Source organism: Leptodactylus fuscus, chromosome 1, assembly GCF_031893055.1.
Source record: "Leptodactylus fuscus isolate aLepFus1 chromosome 1, aLepFus1.hap2, whole genome shotgun sequence".
Lineage (NCBI taxonomy): Eukaryota > Metazoa > Chordata > Amphibia > Anura > Leptodactylidae > Leptodactylus > Leptodactylus fuscus.
In genome coordinates this window covers 63,320,690-63,337,454 of record NC_134265.1, presented here as the reverse complement: position 1 = coordinate 63,337,454, position 16,765 = coordinate 63,320,690, and the positions used below count along the sequence as shown (strand labels likewise).

The 16,765-nt window shown below is 42.9% G+C and overlaps 1 protein-coding gene across 2 annotated transcripts in view; it reads right to left on the bottom strand.

The window, feature by feature from the left end:
* ADGRV1 (adhesion G protein-coupled receptor V1) overlaps positions 1-16,765 on the bottom strand; it is a 355,871-nt gene that overhangs the window by 146,004 nt on the left and 193,102 nt on the right. For both annotated transcript variants that reach the window (XM_075271519.1, XM_075271528.1), the window contains 4 exons: positions 10,712-10,958; positions 8,829-8,968; positions 6,362-6,522; positions 4,470-4,570 (listed from right to left, as the gene is read on the bottom strand). In XM_075271519.1, coding sequence (XP_075127620.1) covers positions 4,470-4,570; positions 6,362-6,522; positions 8,829-8,968; positions 10,712-10,958 — 649 coding nt within the window. The remainder of the gene's footprint in view (positions 1-4,469; positions 4,571-6,361; positions 6,523-8,828; positions 8,969-10,711; positions 10,959-16,765) is intronic.

Genomic DNA, 16,765 nt, shown 5'->3' with positions numbered 1-16,765 from the left:
TGATAACCATGGAGCCACCGTACTGACCCACAGTTTTGATATTCAGGATTATTGTTACATTTATGTTGCCTTGCATTAATTGTTCATTTACAGCTCACATTAAGGAGCTTGCCATGCATTCTGAACAGTCAGATCATGAAATTTCATATCACTCAGCAATGAAGGGGTACTACAGACATAAAGAGGACCTTTCACTGTTAGTTTCGCTGGTATGTGCCTGGATGCCGGAGATATTGTTGCCGTTAGTTTCAGCACCGATATCTCTCCACTTATCACTGAGCAGTAAGGAATGTTCCCCTTGACAGTACTCTTCAATAGCTTTGTACAGTCAGAGGGGGCGCTCCTTACCGCCCAACAATGCCACTAAACAGTAAGGCCTGCCCTATTGACCATGAAGGGATATCGGTGCTGATAACTCCATCACCCAGGTGTGTACCGTCAAAGCTGAATTACGCTTTCCTGCTATATTTAATACCGTCAGTGCCATAAGACGTGAAAGGTCCTCTTTAACCTTCTTCACAGTGATTGAGAATATTCTAATATAGCATAGAAGGTATAAAATGTTACATTAATGTTCACACGATACAAAGCACACAGATGCTATATTAATATAAGGACTACACATTATCTACAACCTTGCAGCAAGCCCTCTTGTGCTTAGAAGAGATAAAACATTACAAGGCACAGAAACCATAGAAATATACTGTATGTTCTGCAAAATGTACTAGACCCTGAACTTGTCATTCAGTGATGATCTTTAGCAAGAACAAGACAATAAGTAATCCTTGATGTGTCAGCCAGATTTCTTTGATGAAACATGCCGTAGTGAGAGGCGGGACACTTCTTTTTTTCTGTTCGCTGTTTTTTTCAGCTAGCTGAAAATGAAATGTCTGCCTCTTGTTAGAATCAATGGGAGGCAAAATTTTTGAGGAGGTGGATTCTACAGAAAAAATTCCACTGTATTGCATTCCTCATACCCAGACTTATTGCGTGTCTGCACCAATGAAGAATAGTGCACTGGAGTATCTATGAGTACAACCATAGCAGAAGTTTCTGGGCCCCAAAGACACTATGGGGTCTAAGAGAGATGTGTGCCTAGATCCGGGCTAAAGACCACAATGCAAAGAAAAGAGGGCCAAACCCATCTTAAGGGCATAGGGGCCTCCTGACTTTTCCACAACCGGAAAGGAAAGAAGATATGAACATGCTGAATTTCATCCATGATCCTTTTGGTCTCAGGAAATATAACTCACTCAGGGGTGTAGCTGGGGCATGTGTCCTTGGTGCTGGTTGTTTTTATACTTTTTGGATACAAAGTAAGAGCAGAGAATTTAGCTTTAGCCCCGGGTGATGCGTTAACTTCCCCTTCAGATAAGTCTAGCATGCATGTGAGTGGGGGAGTCAGGAGGAATAGTAGTTGACCAACTATTGAAGGTGAATGGGCACCTTATATTTAGATGACGCATTCTTGAACTATAGGATGGAATGAATATACAGTACATGTTGGAGGTATTAAGTATTTCAGTAAGAAATAACATGGAAGGTGGCAGGTTCTCCTTAAATCCCAGCACAAGAATGGTATTAAAGCTGCGTGCACTGAATGTGTTTACAGATAATTCTGTGTGCATGGTGTCCTGGGCGCACATTACACGTATGATTTATATCCTTTCTTTCTCTAGAACAGTACAGATCACTTTGTACGTAAATATGTTGTGCAACTTTGTATTAAGTGTTTCCTGCCTGTGGCAAAACATACCTGAAGCAGCCGCCTTCCTAACTGTTCTTGGACCACAACTGCTCTGGTTTATGGTTTGGACCAGTGACTTTATAAATATTAGCTTTGTCCCAGAGTGTACAATTCACACAAGGCCTCTGTTAGCTTATTATGGAATCTATTATGGCTGCAGAGCTTTTACTTTGAAGCCATAGCTCACATATCATCCTGGGAATTCCAGAGATAGACGTAGCCTGCCATGCAGAGGAGTAATGTGAACGAGACGAGAAGATCTGCTGACAGTTACTATGGGAAGTGAACAACTTGGCAGACATCTGAAGGACAAAAAGCTGGACATCAATGAAGTTTCCGAGGCAGCACCTGTGTCCGACTAGTAAATCAAAAACCCACTGTAACTTGAGCGAACATTTGCCTGGTTAAATAGCAACAATGGACACGATTCACAGCAGGCTGCATGCACCATTTTATCAGTCTATAATCTGTTTATTATAAGGGCCAGAAAATGACGTTACCCAGACAGGTGTTTAGAGCTTAAGGAATATTAGGACATGACCGTGGATACAACAACATCACATTGATCACTTTTTTGTAAATAGATTTATGATGATTTTTTTCGTGACCCTGCGCTATCAAGTAATGGTATAGTTCTCAGATTTACCATTAAGGGCAGATCAATGGGGGTTATTTGCACTCAGGTGCTGTACTGCTACATCCATTCAAAAGGAAATTGTCCACAATTTATTTATTTATTTATTAAAAGCAGTGAAATATCAATTTTCTCTAATTGTTTCTATTTTCTGTTCTGATGTTGCCATCTGCCATCTTGCCTAAGCTTTGCCTTTGCTCTGTTAAGAGCATTTAGTGAAATCCTTTATGTCATAGTCATGGTCATAGGCAGCAACAGCCCAAAGCCGACTCGTTTAGGTCCATGGGAAAGTTTTCCAGACAGGGACGGGCAGTAGATAACTGTGGGTAGTGGATGCAGTCATGGGGGTTCACAATGGGTGCTATATGTAAAGAAGCGATGTTCTATTGTGATTGAGTCAGTCTTGTCTGTGATGTCAGTGAGGTCACTGCTGCAATGAAAAGCCCTACAGGATTAGCAAGTGTAAGGCTGCTATCAGGCTGTAGTGAACCAAGTGAAAATAGCAGGGTATAGAGTGACATGGAAAATGAATAATAAAATCATCAAAAATTGTTTAAAAATATCTCTCATAAAAACCTGGTTTAAAAAAATAAGCAATTTTTGGTGATATATTCCATCTAAGTGACATAAGCAATGTTAAACAAATACCAAATGGGCTTCAGAAGGGTCATTTAGATCCCAATGATTATTAATATAAAGCATATCTTAACGTGGCCCCATTGATAATATAGAGCTAGGCTGATGGTTGAATAACCATTGTATGAGTGATAACCTGGTTAATAATTGTTTTGCAGACACAACCATACACATTTTAGTCATATTGGCTGTTGTCATTATCAGACTGACCACAGATAATCAATGTCACTGAGCAAAGGATGGACAATTATTCATGGAACATCCCAGGAATGTTCCTAGAAGGAAAGATCATTTGAAGATGAATATATTTTTTGGAGGAACAAAAAAAATTCATCGGTAATCTGACAATCAAATGAAATTTTCAATCACTGCCAATCTCCATTAAGACAACGGTGTCATGAGTCAACCAAAAACAATAGTGTATGTTCACCCAGTGAACATTTATTATGATTGAAATTGTCCAATTTCATCAAATTTTCATCAACTTTAGTGTATAAGTACTTTTAGTGACACCATTTTTATGAGATAGGTGTCAATAGAGGACTAATAGCCATCTTTACTGTATATGTTCTCTGTAGTGATACAATGGTTAAAATGTCACTAGGAAAGTGCAATGTTATGTGCAGGTTACTGGGCCGGAGGAGTTGAGTACACTGATTTATTGATTCTGTATAATTTAATATTTCGGCGCATTTGCGGCACATCTTGGGCCATGCCCACTTTTTCTGAGAATACACATGCCTGGAAAGTTGAAATTTTTTTAGGCCAAGCCAGATTTGCCAAGATGAACCAAAACTGTTCCATATTAAACTGAAGAATTGCCATGTTTACAGCAGTATCTAGTTGTAACCACAATAGTAAATCTGGGTCAATGTATATTAGAAACAATTTTACACTTATAAACAGGAACGCTGAAAATAATTTTATTTTCCAAAGTTCATTGCTCATCCATGATAAAAATAGGTTACTTTGTTTTGTGCATCCATAAGGAAGCATCCAAACCTAGAATAGCATTCAGGAAAAACATCATCTTCGAGAAGCAATTGTTGAAAAAAAAAAAACCTTGAAAATAAAGAGCATCTAAAAATGACAATGCGTCAGGCAGCCTCTGATACCTACAGATCACTAAAGATACCACTGTATATTCGATGAGAGAAGGTTTATGGCACAGCTGCTACGCCAATGCCAGGCAAACAGACAATAAGGCTAAGAGCAGGAAATATAACATAGGAACTAGAAATCCAAATGCCAGGTGAATCCACTTTATCAACATGGTCTTGTAGGTCAAGTAGCTTATAACCCTTGATACATAAATAGACCCATGGCCCTATCCTGTACACTCCACATTTTCTATTTTCATTCTGGATGTTGACTGCGGTCATGACCATGACAGAACAATTTGTAACCACCTTCATATGTCATCTCTACCATAACAAAGGTAGTGGGTCTTACCTGTGTCCCTAAACAAGCCACCATCATATGAGTGAGAAGCTTAGATGCAAACATGGAGGACCGTGTGCAGAATAACTGGGATAGGATGGCCAAGGTAAACCCTGTAGATGAAAAGGATAAGTATTGATGTTTGTAACCAGACCAGACCTTTACATTATGATCACAGGTTATAAGTATTCTATCGTATACTATGTAGCAGGAATGCTGGTGTAATGGCTAAGAAGGATCCATATTGTCCCTTTGACTGGACAAGTCGCCTAGTATGGAGAAGAGTGTTAGGGTCCTTTTACATGGCTAATGAAAACCAAGCTTGAAAACCTCCATATCTGTTAGTAAGCAAATGTTTAGGACCTGTGAATACAGAAATTTAGCAATCTGTATATAAAAGTGAGAAAACATAAAAAGCGGGAATCATGTAGTAATACCAATATCAATTTCTAGATGGCAAAATAATGTGAATGCATGCACTTGACCCAATTATTTCAGACTAATATAACACTTTTCTACTGGTTCTGAGGTTAGCACAGACTGAATACAGAAACATTCCTCTGATCACAGGCAAATTTACACAAGTAGGCCTCTCTTAAAGGGGTTATGTAAGAAGGTGAGAAAGGGAGGTCCTATCCTCACTGCACAGGCTGAATGTGAGTATGACGGTAGTGTACAGTGCTCCATTCACTTCATTGGGAGCACCAGAGATAGCCAAGTGCTGTACTTCATCTATTGCCAGTGCTCCAGCTGAAGCGAATGGAAGAGTCAGAGATAACTGAGTGCTTTACTTTAGCTGTCTACGGTGCTCCCTTTGAAGTGAATGAGAGCGCCGTTCACCACCCATCACGTCCACATCTAGTGTGACTCTGGTCATTATGCGAAGGTTATAATTATGTAATGTTTGAAAAACATTGCTATTCTTAAAAACTGAATACTAGCTATATTTGCTTATGCTTGAAACTAGTATAATGTTATATGATAAGATGGCACCTGCATCCAGGATGGGTGCAAGAAAAACAAATGCTTGGCTTGCTGCCAGAAGACAGCTCTCCAAGGTTACCACGCAGGACCAGTAGTAGCTGGCTATATATGGAACTGCTTAAACTTTTTCTGTTTGATTGACATGTCCCTTACCAATCATGAATGAATATGAAAACTTAAGTTGTTGTTATATCACGTCCTTTCTCTGCTACTATTTAACCCCACATTGTTTTACTAAAAGTCCGTCAGTGCACTCTCTTCACTGCTAAGAGAGGAGTTAATACCAACATTTTGTGTCTGGTACCAATGTCTAGCCCTTAGCTCATATCAACTAGGACAATGACAGTTACCTGAGGGATTTGGTCACTTGGTCAACAAGGAGTACCCTGACCTTTACAAGTATGAATGCAGAGCGGAAAGAAATGACCTCCTGTTCTTGGGGTTGATGGGGTCTCTGCAGTCAAATCCTCTGGTGAGCCCAGGTTTTATCACAGTAATCACAGAACACACCTAAATATGAAGGGTACTATGGTCTATTTCCCAGGAATTCTTTGAGGGTGGGTTCCCAAAATCATTTTATATGGTGGGCCAAAGGAAATTCAGTCTAATACTCTAATTTGTGACATTTCTACATCATAAAAGTGGCATAAAACCTATGACAACACTAGGGTAACTCAAAAGAGAATTTATCATTGCTCAGTGGAAGGATAGGGACTGCGTATAAAAGGGAATTACATCCCAATCCCAATTCTTCATTCATTTTATATAAGAATAAAGCTGAATCTTTATATATAGAAATAAATAAATACTATACTAAGATTCCCTCAGGGCTTATAGATACATTTCAAACTTCTAGAATATGAGCAAAAGTGCAATAAATGTAATTATATGATATACAGTATTACTATACATCCACTAACCAGAAATGCATATGAAGCCAGCACAAAAGAAGGCCTCATTGTAGGAGGAGAGCTTGTCAGTCTGAGCATGAACGGCATAGGAGGACATGTGAGTACAAGCACATTCCACATACTGTGTTGTGTCGGACAGCACCCTGCAGAGCTGACCATCTGACAGCCACCTACAAAACAAACCGGAACAAATTATTAACTCTTTATACAGATCCTGTACTTGTGTGTAAAACATTCACGCACAGTCCGGCTGCAAACACTTAGCAGTCTTTAGATTCCAATGCAAGAACATGTGCACTGAACTGACAAGTTTCTTGAACTGACCTGCTATAGCAGGCCTGACAAAAATAACCCTTTAGCACTTTGGACTTGGCGAACCTGGCACATTTCTTGTGCGGCACAAATGGTGACTGACTGAAGACAGTGACACGAGAGCATGAAGACACTGTTGACAGGCATCATTCCTTAGCGCGGGTCACTGAGTTTGCATAGCTGTGGGGTAGGAACTATTTTAGTTCACTTTAACTTGTAAGGAATACCGGTGTCTCAGCAAAATGGGTTATTAATATAATAGAAGAAAAGGACGGGATGTCAGAAGCACGATGTCCTTTATTATTTACTGTCTCCACGCTGAAGGAACAGCCTCAGAGAATGGCGCTGGTTCCACGTACTCAACCTGCTAATGGACTCGAGATCCTTCATACAAGTACATTCATTCATTCATTCATTCATTACTAGGAACTACTGTGCATTTCTAATGGTCCTCCTTGACTCAAGCCCTGTTATTTCTTTCTAGAAACATGTCAACCACTATTTTAAGTATTTGCAAACTAGCTACCATTGACAAATCCTATTGTGGAGTTAGGCTAAGGCAGAAACGCTGTGTTTCACAGTATCAGTAAAGTGAATGAGATTTCATTAAAGGGATCCTATCAGTGGATACCCTTTTTTTCCTCAATAACACATAGCAATAGCCTTTAAGAAAGGCTATTCTTATCCTACCTTTAGATGTCTTCTCCACACCGCTGTTCAGTAGAAATATATGTTTTCTTCAGCATGCAAATGAGTTCTCTTGTAGCACTGGGGGCGGTCCCAGCACTCAAACAGCACTGGGGGCGTCCCCAATGCTGCGAGAGAAATCTCCAGCAATGCCTCTATCTTTTTCTGGAACGCTCTCTCCCTACGTCTTCTTCCGTCCTGGGTTTCAATCTTCTAGGCCTTGGGCAGAGCCGACTGTGCATGCCCGGGCATTGTGTAAGTGGCCATTTTCTTGTGGCCCAGGCATGCGCAGACGACTGCCCGCGGCCCGAGGCTTAGAAGACTGAAACCCAAGACGGAAGAAGATGCAGGGAGAGAGCGTTCCAGAAGAAGATAGAGGCGTCACTGTAGAGTTCTCTCGCAGCACTGGGGATGCCCCCAGCGGTGTGAGAGAACTCATTTGCATACCAAAGAAAACCCGAATTTCTACCAAACGGCGGCGCGGAAAAGACATCCAAAAGGTAGGAGAAGAATAGCCTTTCTTAAGGATATTCCTACATGTTATCAAGAAAAAGAGGGTATCCAATGATAGGATCCCTTTAAAGTCATGCACAAACTGTGGGAAAACAACAGCTATGGAAAAGCCGCAATTTCAAAAAAACATGTTTTTAAAAAAAAAAAAAAAAGAAAAAGCAGCATGTTAATTTTAGCTTCTGCATTGTGAGCATTTTCCCTATATATTGTAATTGGATTGAAGTGAACATGAGTGAAGGAGTCACAGAGAGACACAGCGATCTTTGGTCATGGGACGGAGCCGCGGCCACAGTTGCCATGTGACCCTTGCCTATGGCTCTATCACATGGGCCAATGATTAGTAAACACTTGTTCACCAGATCATTGACCTGTGTAAATATGTCCCTATTGTCTGACAAATCAGTCATTGCTCATGTATTGGTTTATGTGATCATAAAATGTCTTGCAGGTCAGCAGCACTGATCTCAATGTAAACATGTTTCCAATTGACAAAGCAACAAATGCATGTTTGTTGGTTGATCATTTATGTGTAAACAGGGTCATGTGCTGGCAATATATTGCAAACTGAATGGGACACAATAATTCCTCCCCTTATAGTGTGCATTGGCCTGTGTGATGACCTTTGAAATGAGCGTCTATCTTCCTGTATTAGGGTCCTCCATTACTAAAGAACCATAGTTGGTATACAGTACTTATATTATTTGGAAGATTCTTTCTAATACATAGAAGACCACAGCAGCATCCACAATAAGTATACAGACTGGTAACTAGTGACCTATACCAAGCAAACAGTATGGCCTATATCCAGTCATATGAATAGTTCTTTTCATGGTCTTTCAGGCAGATCACATAGAATGAATGAATGAATGAATGAATATAGGGTACACCAATGCCCCAGAATTTTTGGAGAGATGGCCAGTCCTGAGAATGAGTGATAAGTTACTAACATAATATGGTATTGTACCTTTCTGATGCCTGGTTCCACAGAAGACAAAGTGACATGCGAGGAACAATCCGACCACCAGCAGTATTAATTCTGTAGACAACCTCATTGTTATCAGAGAAGCGGTGAGAGCGGTTACCATTCAGACTCACCGATAAAATCTGCAAGCAAATAAGCAAAACATGACACAATTAAAGATTACCAAAATGTGATTGTAATGGATATTGTATTACATAAACTTTTAACACCATTCCCCATTGTGGAACCTGACTATAAAACCTTTGGTCGCTCATGGCAACAATTCCTTTTTCCTTTACATTATATTTGATAAATATCACACAATATTTGGATCTAAATTACATCGGTATTCACCCATATGTAGATAAAAGCCAGTGCAGTGTAAATGTATATATTGAAAAAGAAGTAAATACATGTAAACAACAAATAGGCAATACTCCAAAAACATCAGTTCTCACAAAATAGGACCTTTCTCAATTAAGTCATAAAGCGAGTGACCAAATATACTGTATATATGTATATCATGTGGAGCCCAACCACTGGTCCTTCTAAGATGCATAACAATGGACCTTTCGCCACCTCCTACAACTCCAGCTCTTAAAATTTTAAAATGAAATTATATTCAAATAATAGTCAAATAGTCAGCACTTCACTGATTCTAGAGCAGTTGGAATTTTTTCTCTAGCCCTCACCGTTCTTGAACCATCAATGCAGGTAATTTTGGTTCCTGATGTGCTATTTAGGCATTGTACTGACAGGTGGGCAGTGTCAGGCTGGAGCAGGCAAAGGAGTGTGATTCAGAACTCAAAAGTGGATGGTATCAGAGCTCAGAATCATACCTCTTGCCTCGCATCAACCCCAGACAGTACAGAGCCTAAACAGAAAATGAGGCACTAAAACTAACAGCACTAACGGTGGGGGCTGGATAAAAAATTCCAATTGTGCCTGAATCACTGATTCAATGATTCATAGCGTGGGACTTGGCATAGGCGATGAAAGATCCTCTTTAATAATTAGAGTTAGTCTTGGATTATACAGCCTAATCATAGAGAGAACTATGCAACCATGTCATTACAGCTGCACAATTTTCTTTATCTCCATTCTGTACTTGACCACTGCATGATCTAACCAGGAAGATGTACCATTAGTGTGCAGCCATGGCAATAATTGAGCCTGGACACGTGGAAGCCACTGATATGGAGCATTAATCCTTCTACTGACCATCACCAGGAATCTTAAATTTAACCAAATGACGGCCCAAGCTGTTCAAGGATCATTACTTTAACCTCTTTCCTACCCTATACAACAAGAGATACTGGAATTAACAGTCCCTTTACTGCCCTAGATCACAACAAATCATTTCTGTAACCCCTCAGTGCCCTAGGCCACCAGGAATATTGACTACCTAAGAGCTACCTAAGGTGCATGGAAAACATTTTGCAGAGGAGCCTCAGGTGTTAAGCCCATATATTTCAAGAGCTCAGCACAGAGGTAACCAAGCACCAAGACCCCCCTCCCCACCACCTCCATACTATGCTTTGGTGAGCATTTGTTATACTTTATTCTGGATGTAATATTTAGATTTATAGAGGATGAATCTAATGGACATGTTTTTTTTCTTCTTTTTACATAACACATATGATGTATTCGTTGAACACATGCAGTAACAGACACATGTTGAAGCTAAGTACATAGCTATTAATAACACTTGCAGCCAATTGCTCTTCTGGAATGGAGAAGTTAATTGCATCATGATTCCAGGAAGAATGCAATGAATCCGGCATGAGAGTAAAAATAAACAGGCCAAGCATCACAGGCTTATACAACGGAGCCCGTCTTAGAGAAGGCACAGAACTGTATACATCTCCTATAACTGCTTACATTACCTTGTTATTTAACGCACTTTCTTCTCCTCCTGTAAGAAACCACTGCTGGCTACTATATTCAATAAAATGCAAAAATCTACAGCCTTCATCTGAGCTTGTGTTCACAGGAAATACTGCCAAAATGTTTTCAGGGAGTTGGATGGAATCGCCATTCTTCCCATCAAATTTGCGTCCATTGATTTGCTGTGGGTACCAATGATAGGCACTTATAGAGAGATAGGGGCAAGTGTCAAAATGGGTCTTCCCTCTGTTGAAGTAAAACAAGTCTGTATCATAATCTTGTATGTAGTATCAATATCAGAATATTTGAAATTCCCTTTTGTTATTATACAATTACCAGAATTTTATCATTGGTCGGCCATTATTTGCCCATGTTCTTAACTGCAAATGACCGATACTTGTCAGAAAATCTGCTTTACATTGCTACATCCTGACATGCATGCTACAACTAGTCAATAAGCAGATAATCCAACATTATAGATGTTGTTCTCTCTATAGTCATCTTGCACTCTTTGACTATATATAGTATATGCTAGATTCACACTAGCGTTCAGGTTTCCATACTTCAGTTCCACTTAGGGACCCGAAAAACGGGAACCCTATCCGCTTAATAAGTGGTTACCCACAGACACCTGCGGCCCCATAGACTATCATGGAGTCCAACGGATTTCTGCCAAGTTGCCACCCAAAATCAGAGAAGAGAAAAGCCCATACTTGGAGGACTTTTCTCTCCACATATTTTAAGCGGAACGGGGGATGGAGCCGCCAATTGGTTACTCAATGCTAATGTAACTGCAGCCTTAGTATATTTTTAATATTATAGGCAAAACGTACAGGTGTACCAGGACGGTGACAAAATAAAAAAACATGCATACTTCCTGTTACCTCTCCACCTCTGCTGGGCTTCCACCTATTAAAGTTTGGGGTCTCAAGAGACTCCAAAGGATAATGCAGCAGCCTTTTTTGTTCATCCAAAGCGAACCGCCATTTTTTCGGTTTCGGTAAAAATAAATAAAAAATTAAAATAAAATCTTTGAATAATCACTGATTTTTTAGCTAAACAGAGAGGGTCAGACACTGAAAAGACGTCCAACAGAGGTAACAGAAGGTTTTATTTTAAACTTTATGTTTCCCAGAGGTTATGAAAAAACTGGGGGGGGGGAGCATTATAACATTAGATAATTGGCAGGAAATTGAGTGTGGGTAATGTCATGTATGGACAGTGGTTAAGATTCTGCTATTGACGGAGTTGACGGAGGTGGAATTAGTGATCTAAAGTACCTGGGCTTAGTAAATATATATATATATATATATATATATATATATATATATATATATATATATATATATATATATCTTAGCCATATGTTGTCATACATGAACCTACATAGTTAACAGATAATAAAAGGCCCTTATGTAATATTGTAGTTTATCACTATAACAAAGACAGCATGTTTTCTAAAAATGTTCTATAAACTCAATACGGTTTAGCTAAAGAGAGAAGCATCAACTGCCTGGCTGTAAAGAAAACACGATACTATCTGCATTGTATAACAATATATGGAAGACGACAGACAAACATATTTGCATTTGTTGAAAGCTTCTATCAACATCCTGTGAGCATTGAGAATTTCCATGCTTTACTAAATGTTTGGGAACGTAGTCAGGAAACGATAAACTGCAGAATGCTGACTCAAGAAATCTCCAGGAGACTACAGCTTGTACAGAAACCATACAAAAGGGCAAACATATATACATCAATACAGATGAGCGAACACTAAAATGTTCGAGGTTCGAAATTCGATTCGAACAGCCGCTCAATGTTCGTGTGTTCGAACGGGTTTCGAACCCCATTATAGTCTATGGGGAACATATACTCGTTAAGGTGGAAACCCAAATCCGTGTCTGGAGGGTCACCAAGTCCACTATGACACCACAGGAAATGATGCCAACACCTCTGGAATGACACTGGGACAGCAGGGGAAGCATGTCTGGGGGCATCTAACACACCAAAGACCCTCTATTACCCCAACATCACAGCCTAACAACTACACACTTTACACACTCAATACCACCTCTCTGACAGTAGGAAAACACCTTGAAACATGTGTATTTGGCACTTGCAGTGAGGAGAGCTTGTCACCAGCAGTGAATTTGGCCCTTGTAGTAAGTTGAGGTTGGCACCAACATTTGTTTTGAAAATCAGGGTGGATTGAGCCTCTAACCAGCAGAGTTTGGGCAAATTCATGGTGGAGGGAGCCTCTAAAAACCCCAGTTTGGGCAAATTCATGGAGGAGGGAGCCTCTAACCAGCCCAGTTTGGACCAATTAATGGTGGAGGGAGCCTCTAAACAGCCCAGTTTGGACAAATTCATGGTGGAGGGAGCCTCTAAAAAACCCAGTTTGGACCAATTCATGGTGGAGGGAGCCTCTAAACAGCCCAGTTTGGGCAAATTCATGGTGGAGGGAGCCTCTAAAAAACCCAGTTTGGACCAATTCATGGTGGAGGGAGCCTCTAAACAGCCCAGTTTGGGCAAATTCATGGTGGAGGGAGCCTCTAAAAACCCCAATTTGGACCAATTCATGGTGGAGGGAGCCTCTAAAAAACCCAGTTTGGACCAATTCATGGTGGAAGGAGCCTCTAAAAACCCCAATTTGGACCAATTCATGCTGGAGGGAGCCTCTAAAAAACCCAGTTTGGACTAATTCATGGTGGAGGGAGCCTCTAAACAGCCCAGTTTGGGCAAATTCATGGTGGAGGGAGCCTCTAAAAACCCCAGTTTGGACCAATTCATGGTGGAGGGAGCCTCTAAAAAACCCAGTTTGGACCAATTCATGGTGGAGGGAGCCTCTAACCAGCCCAGTTTGGACCAATTCATGGTGGAGGGAGCCTCTAACCAGCCCAGTTTGGGCAAATTCATGGTGGAGGGAGCCTCTAAACAGCCCAGTTTGGGCAAATTCATGGTGGAGGGAGCCTCTAAAAACCCCAGTTTGGACCAATTCATGGTGGAGATAGCCTCTAAAAAACCCAGTTTGGACCAATTCATGGTGGAGGGAGCCTCTAAACAGCCCAGTTTGGGCAAATTCATGGTGGAGGGAGCCTCTAAAACCCCCAATTTGGACCAATTCATGGTGGAGGGAGCCTCTAAAACCCCCAATTTGGACCAATTCATGGTGGAGGGAGCCTCTAAACAGCCCAGTTTGGGCAAATTCATGGTGGAGGGAGCCTCTAAAAAACCCAGTTTGGACCAATTCATGGTGGAGGGAGCCTCTAACCAGCCCAGTTTGGGCAAATTCATGGTGGAGGGAGCCTCTAAAAAACCCAGTTTGGACCAATTCATGGTGGAGGGAGCCTCTAACCAGCCCAGTTTGGGCAAATTCATGGTGGAGGGAGCCTCTAAAAACCCCAGTTTGGACCAATTCATGGTGGAGGGAGCCTCTAAAAACCCAGTTTGGACCAATTCATGGTGGAGGGAGCCTCTAAACAGCCCAGTTTGGGCAAATTCATGGTGGAGGGAGCCTCTAAACAGCCCAGTTTGGGCAAATTCATGGTGGAGGGAGCCTCTAAAAACCCCAGTTTGGACCAATTCATGGTGGAGGGAGCCTCTAACCAGCAGAGTTGTGGGAAAGCAGGGTGGAGGGAGCCTCTAACCAGCAGAGTTGGGGGAAACCAGGGTGGAGGGAGCCTCTAACCAGCAGAGTTGGTGGAAATCAGGGTGGAGGGAGCCTCTAACCAGCAGAGTTGGTGGAAATCAGGGTGGAGGGAGCCTCTAACCAGCCCAGTTTGGGCAAATTCATGGTGGAGGGAGCCTCTAAAAACCCCAGTTTGGACCAATTCATGATGGAGGGAGCCTCTAAAAACCCAGTTTGGACCAATTCATGGTGGAGGGAGCCTCTAAAAACCCCAGTTTGGACCAATTCGTGGTGGAGGGAGCCTCTAAACAGCCCAGTTTGGGCAAATTCATGGTGGAGGGAGCCTCTAAAAACCCCAGTTTGGACCAATTCATGGTGGAGGGAGCCTCTAACCAGCAGAGTTGTGGGAAAGCAGGGTGGAGGGAGCCTCTAACCAGCAGAGTTGGGGGAAACCAGGGTGGAGGGAGCCTCTAACCAGCAGAGTTGGTGGAAATCAGGGTGGAGGGAGCCTCTAACCAGCAGAGTTGGTGGAAATCAGGGTGGAGGGAGCCTCTAACCAGCCCAGTTTGGGCAAATTCATGGTGGAGGGAGCCTCTAACCAGCAGAGTTGTGGGAAAGCAGGGTGGAGGGAGCCTCTAACCAGCAGAGTTGGGGGAAATCAGGGTGGAGGGAGCCTCTAACCAGCAGAGTTGGTGGAAATCAGGGTGGAGGGAGCCTCTAACCAGCAGAGTTGTGGGAAAGCAGGGTGGAGGGAGCCTCTAACCAGCAGAGTTGTGGGAAAGCAGGGTGGAGGGAGCCTCTAACCAGCAGAGTTGTGGGAAAGCAGGGTGGAGGGAGCCTCTAACCAGCAGAGTTGTGGGAAAGCAGGGTGGAGGGAGCCTCTAACCAGCAGAGTTGTGGGAAAGCAGGGTGGAGGGAGCCTCTAACCAGCAGAGTTGGTGGAAATCAGGGTGGAGGGAGCCTCTAACCAGCAGAGTTGTGGGAAAGCAGGGTGGAGGGAGCCTCTAACCAGCAGAGTTGGTGGAAATCAGGGTGGAGGGAGCCTCTAACCAGCCCAGTTTGGGCAAATTCATGGTGGAGGGAGCCTCTAAAAACCCCAGTTTGGACCAATTCATGATGGAGGGAGCCTCTAAAAACCCAGTTTGGACCAATTCATGGTGGAGGGAGCCTCTAAAAACCCCAGTTTGGACCAATTCGTGGTGGAGGGAGCCTCTAAACAGCCCAGTTTGGGCAAATTCATGGTGGAGGGAGCCTCTAAAAACCCCAGTTTGGACCAATTCATGGTGGAGGGAGCCTCTAACCAGCAGAGTTGTGGGAAAGCAGGGTGGAGGGAGCCTCTAACCAGCAGAGTTGGGGGAAACCAGGGTGGAGGGAGCCTCTAACCAGCAGAGTTGGTGGAAATCAGGGTGGAGGGAGCCTCTAACCAGCAGAGTTGGTGGAAATCAGGGTGGAGGGAGCCTCTAACCAGCCCAGTTTGGGCAAATTCATGGTGGAGGGAGCCTCTAACCAGCAGAGTTGTGGGAAAGCAGGGTGGAGGGAGCCTCTAACCAGCAGAGTTGGGGGAAATCAGGGTGGAGGGAGCCTCTAACCAGCAGAGTTGGTGGAAATCAGGGTGGAGGGAGCCTCTAACCAGCAGAGTTGTGGGAAAGCAGGGTGGAGGGAGCCTCTAACCAGCAGAGTTGTGGGAAAGCAGGGTGGAGGGAGCCTCTAACCAGCAGAGTTGTGGGAAAGCAGGGTGGAGGGAGCCTCTAACCAGCAGAGTTGTGGGAAAGCAGGGTGGAGGGAGCCTCTAACCAGCAGAGTTGTGGGAAAGCAGGGTGGAGGGAGCCTCTAACCAGCAGAGTTGGTGGAAATCAGGGTGGAGGGAGCCTCTAACCAGCAGAGTTGTGGGAAAGCAGGGTGGAGGGAGCCTCTAACCAGCAGAGTTGGTGGAAATCAGGGTGGAGGGAGCCTCTAACCAGCAGAGTTGGGGGAAATCAGGGTGGAGGGAGCCTAGTATTAGCAGAATTGTGCAACGCTTATGGTGGATGAGTATGAGGATGCGGAGGAATTGGAGAGGTTGAGTACAGACATGGAGTTTCATGTTGGGGTGCTTTACACAGGTGGGCACAAAAATGAAGGCTCTATCCAGTGGTGGTGGATGAACTCAGCCATGTCTGCCACAGTGTTAGTTGGCATGACTCCTCTGGCCCCACCGGAAAGTTCAATCTCCATTTCCTCCTCATCCTCCATGTCTACCCATCCGCGCTGCAACAATGGGATGATTCGAAGTTGCCCGGAAGCCTCCTGTATCACCATCACATCATCGGACAACTCTTCTTCCTCCTCCTCCTCCTCCATTAAACGCGATGAAGTGGACAGATGTGTGGACCTACTCTCCAGCTGTGACGGATCGGATGCTATCCCTGACTCCTCTGTGTGA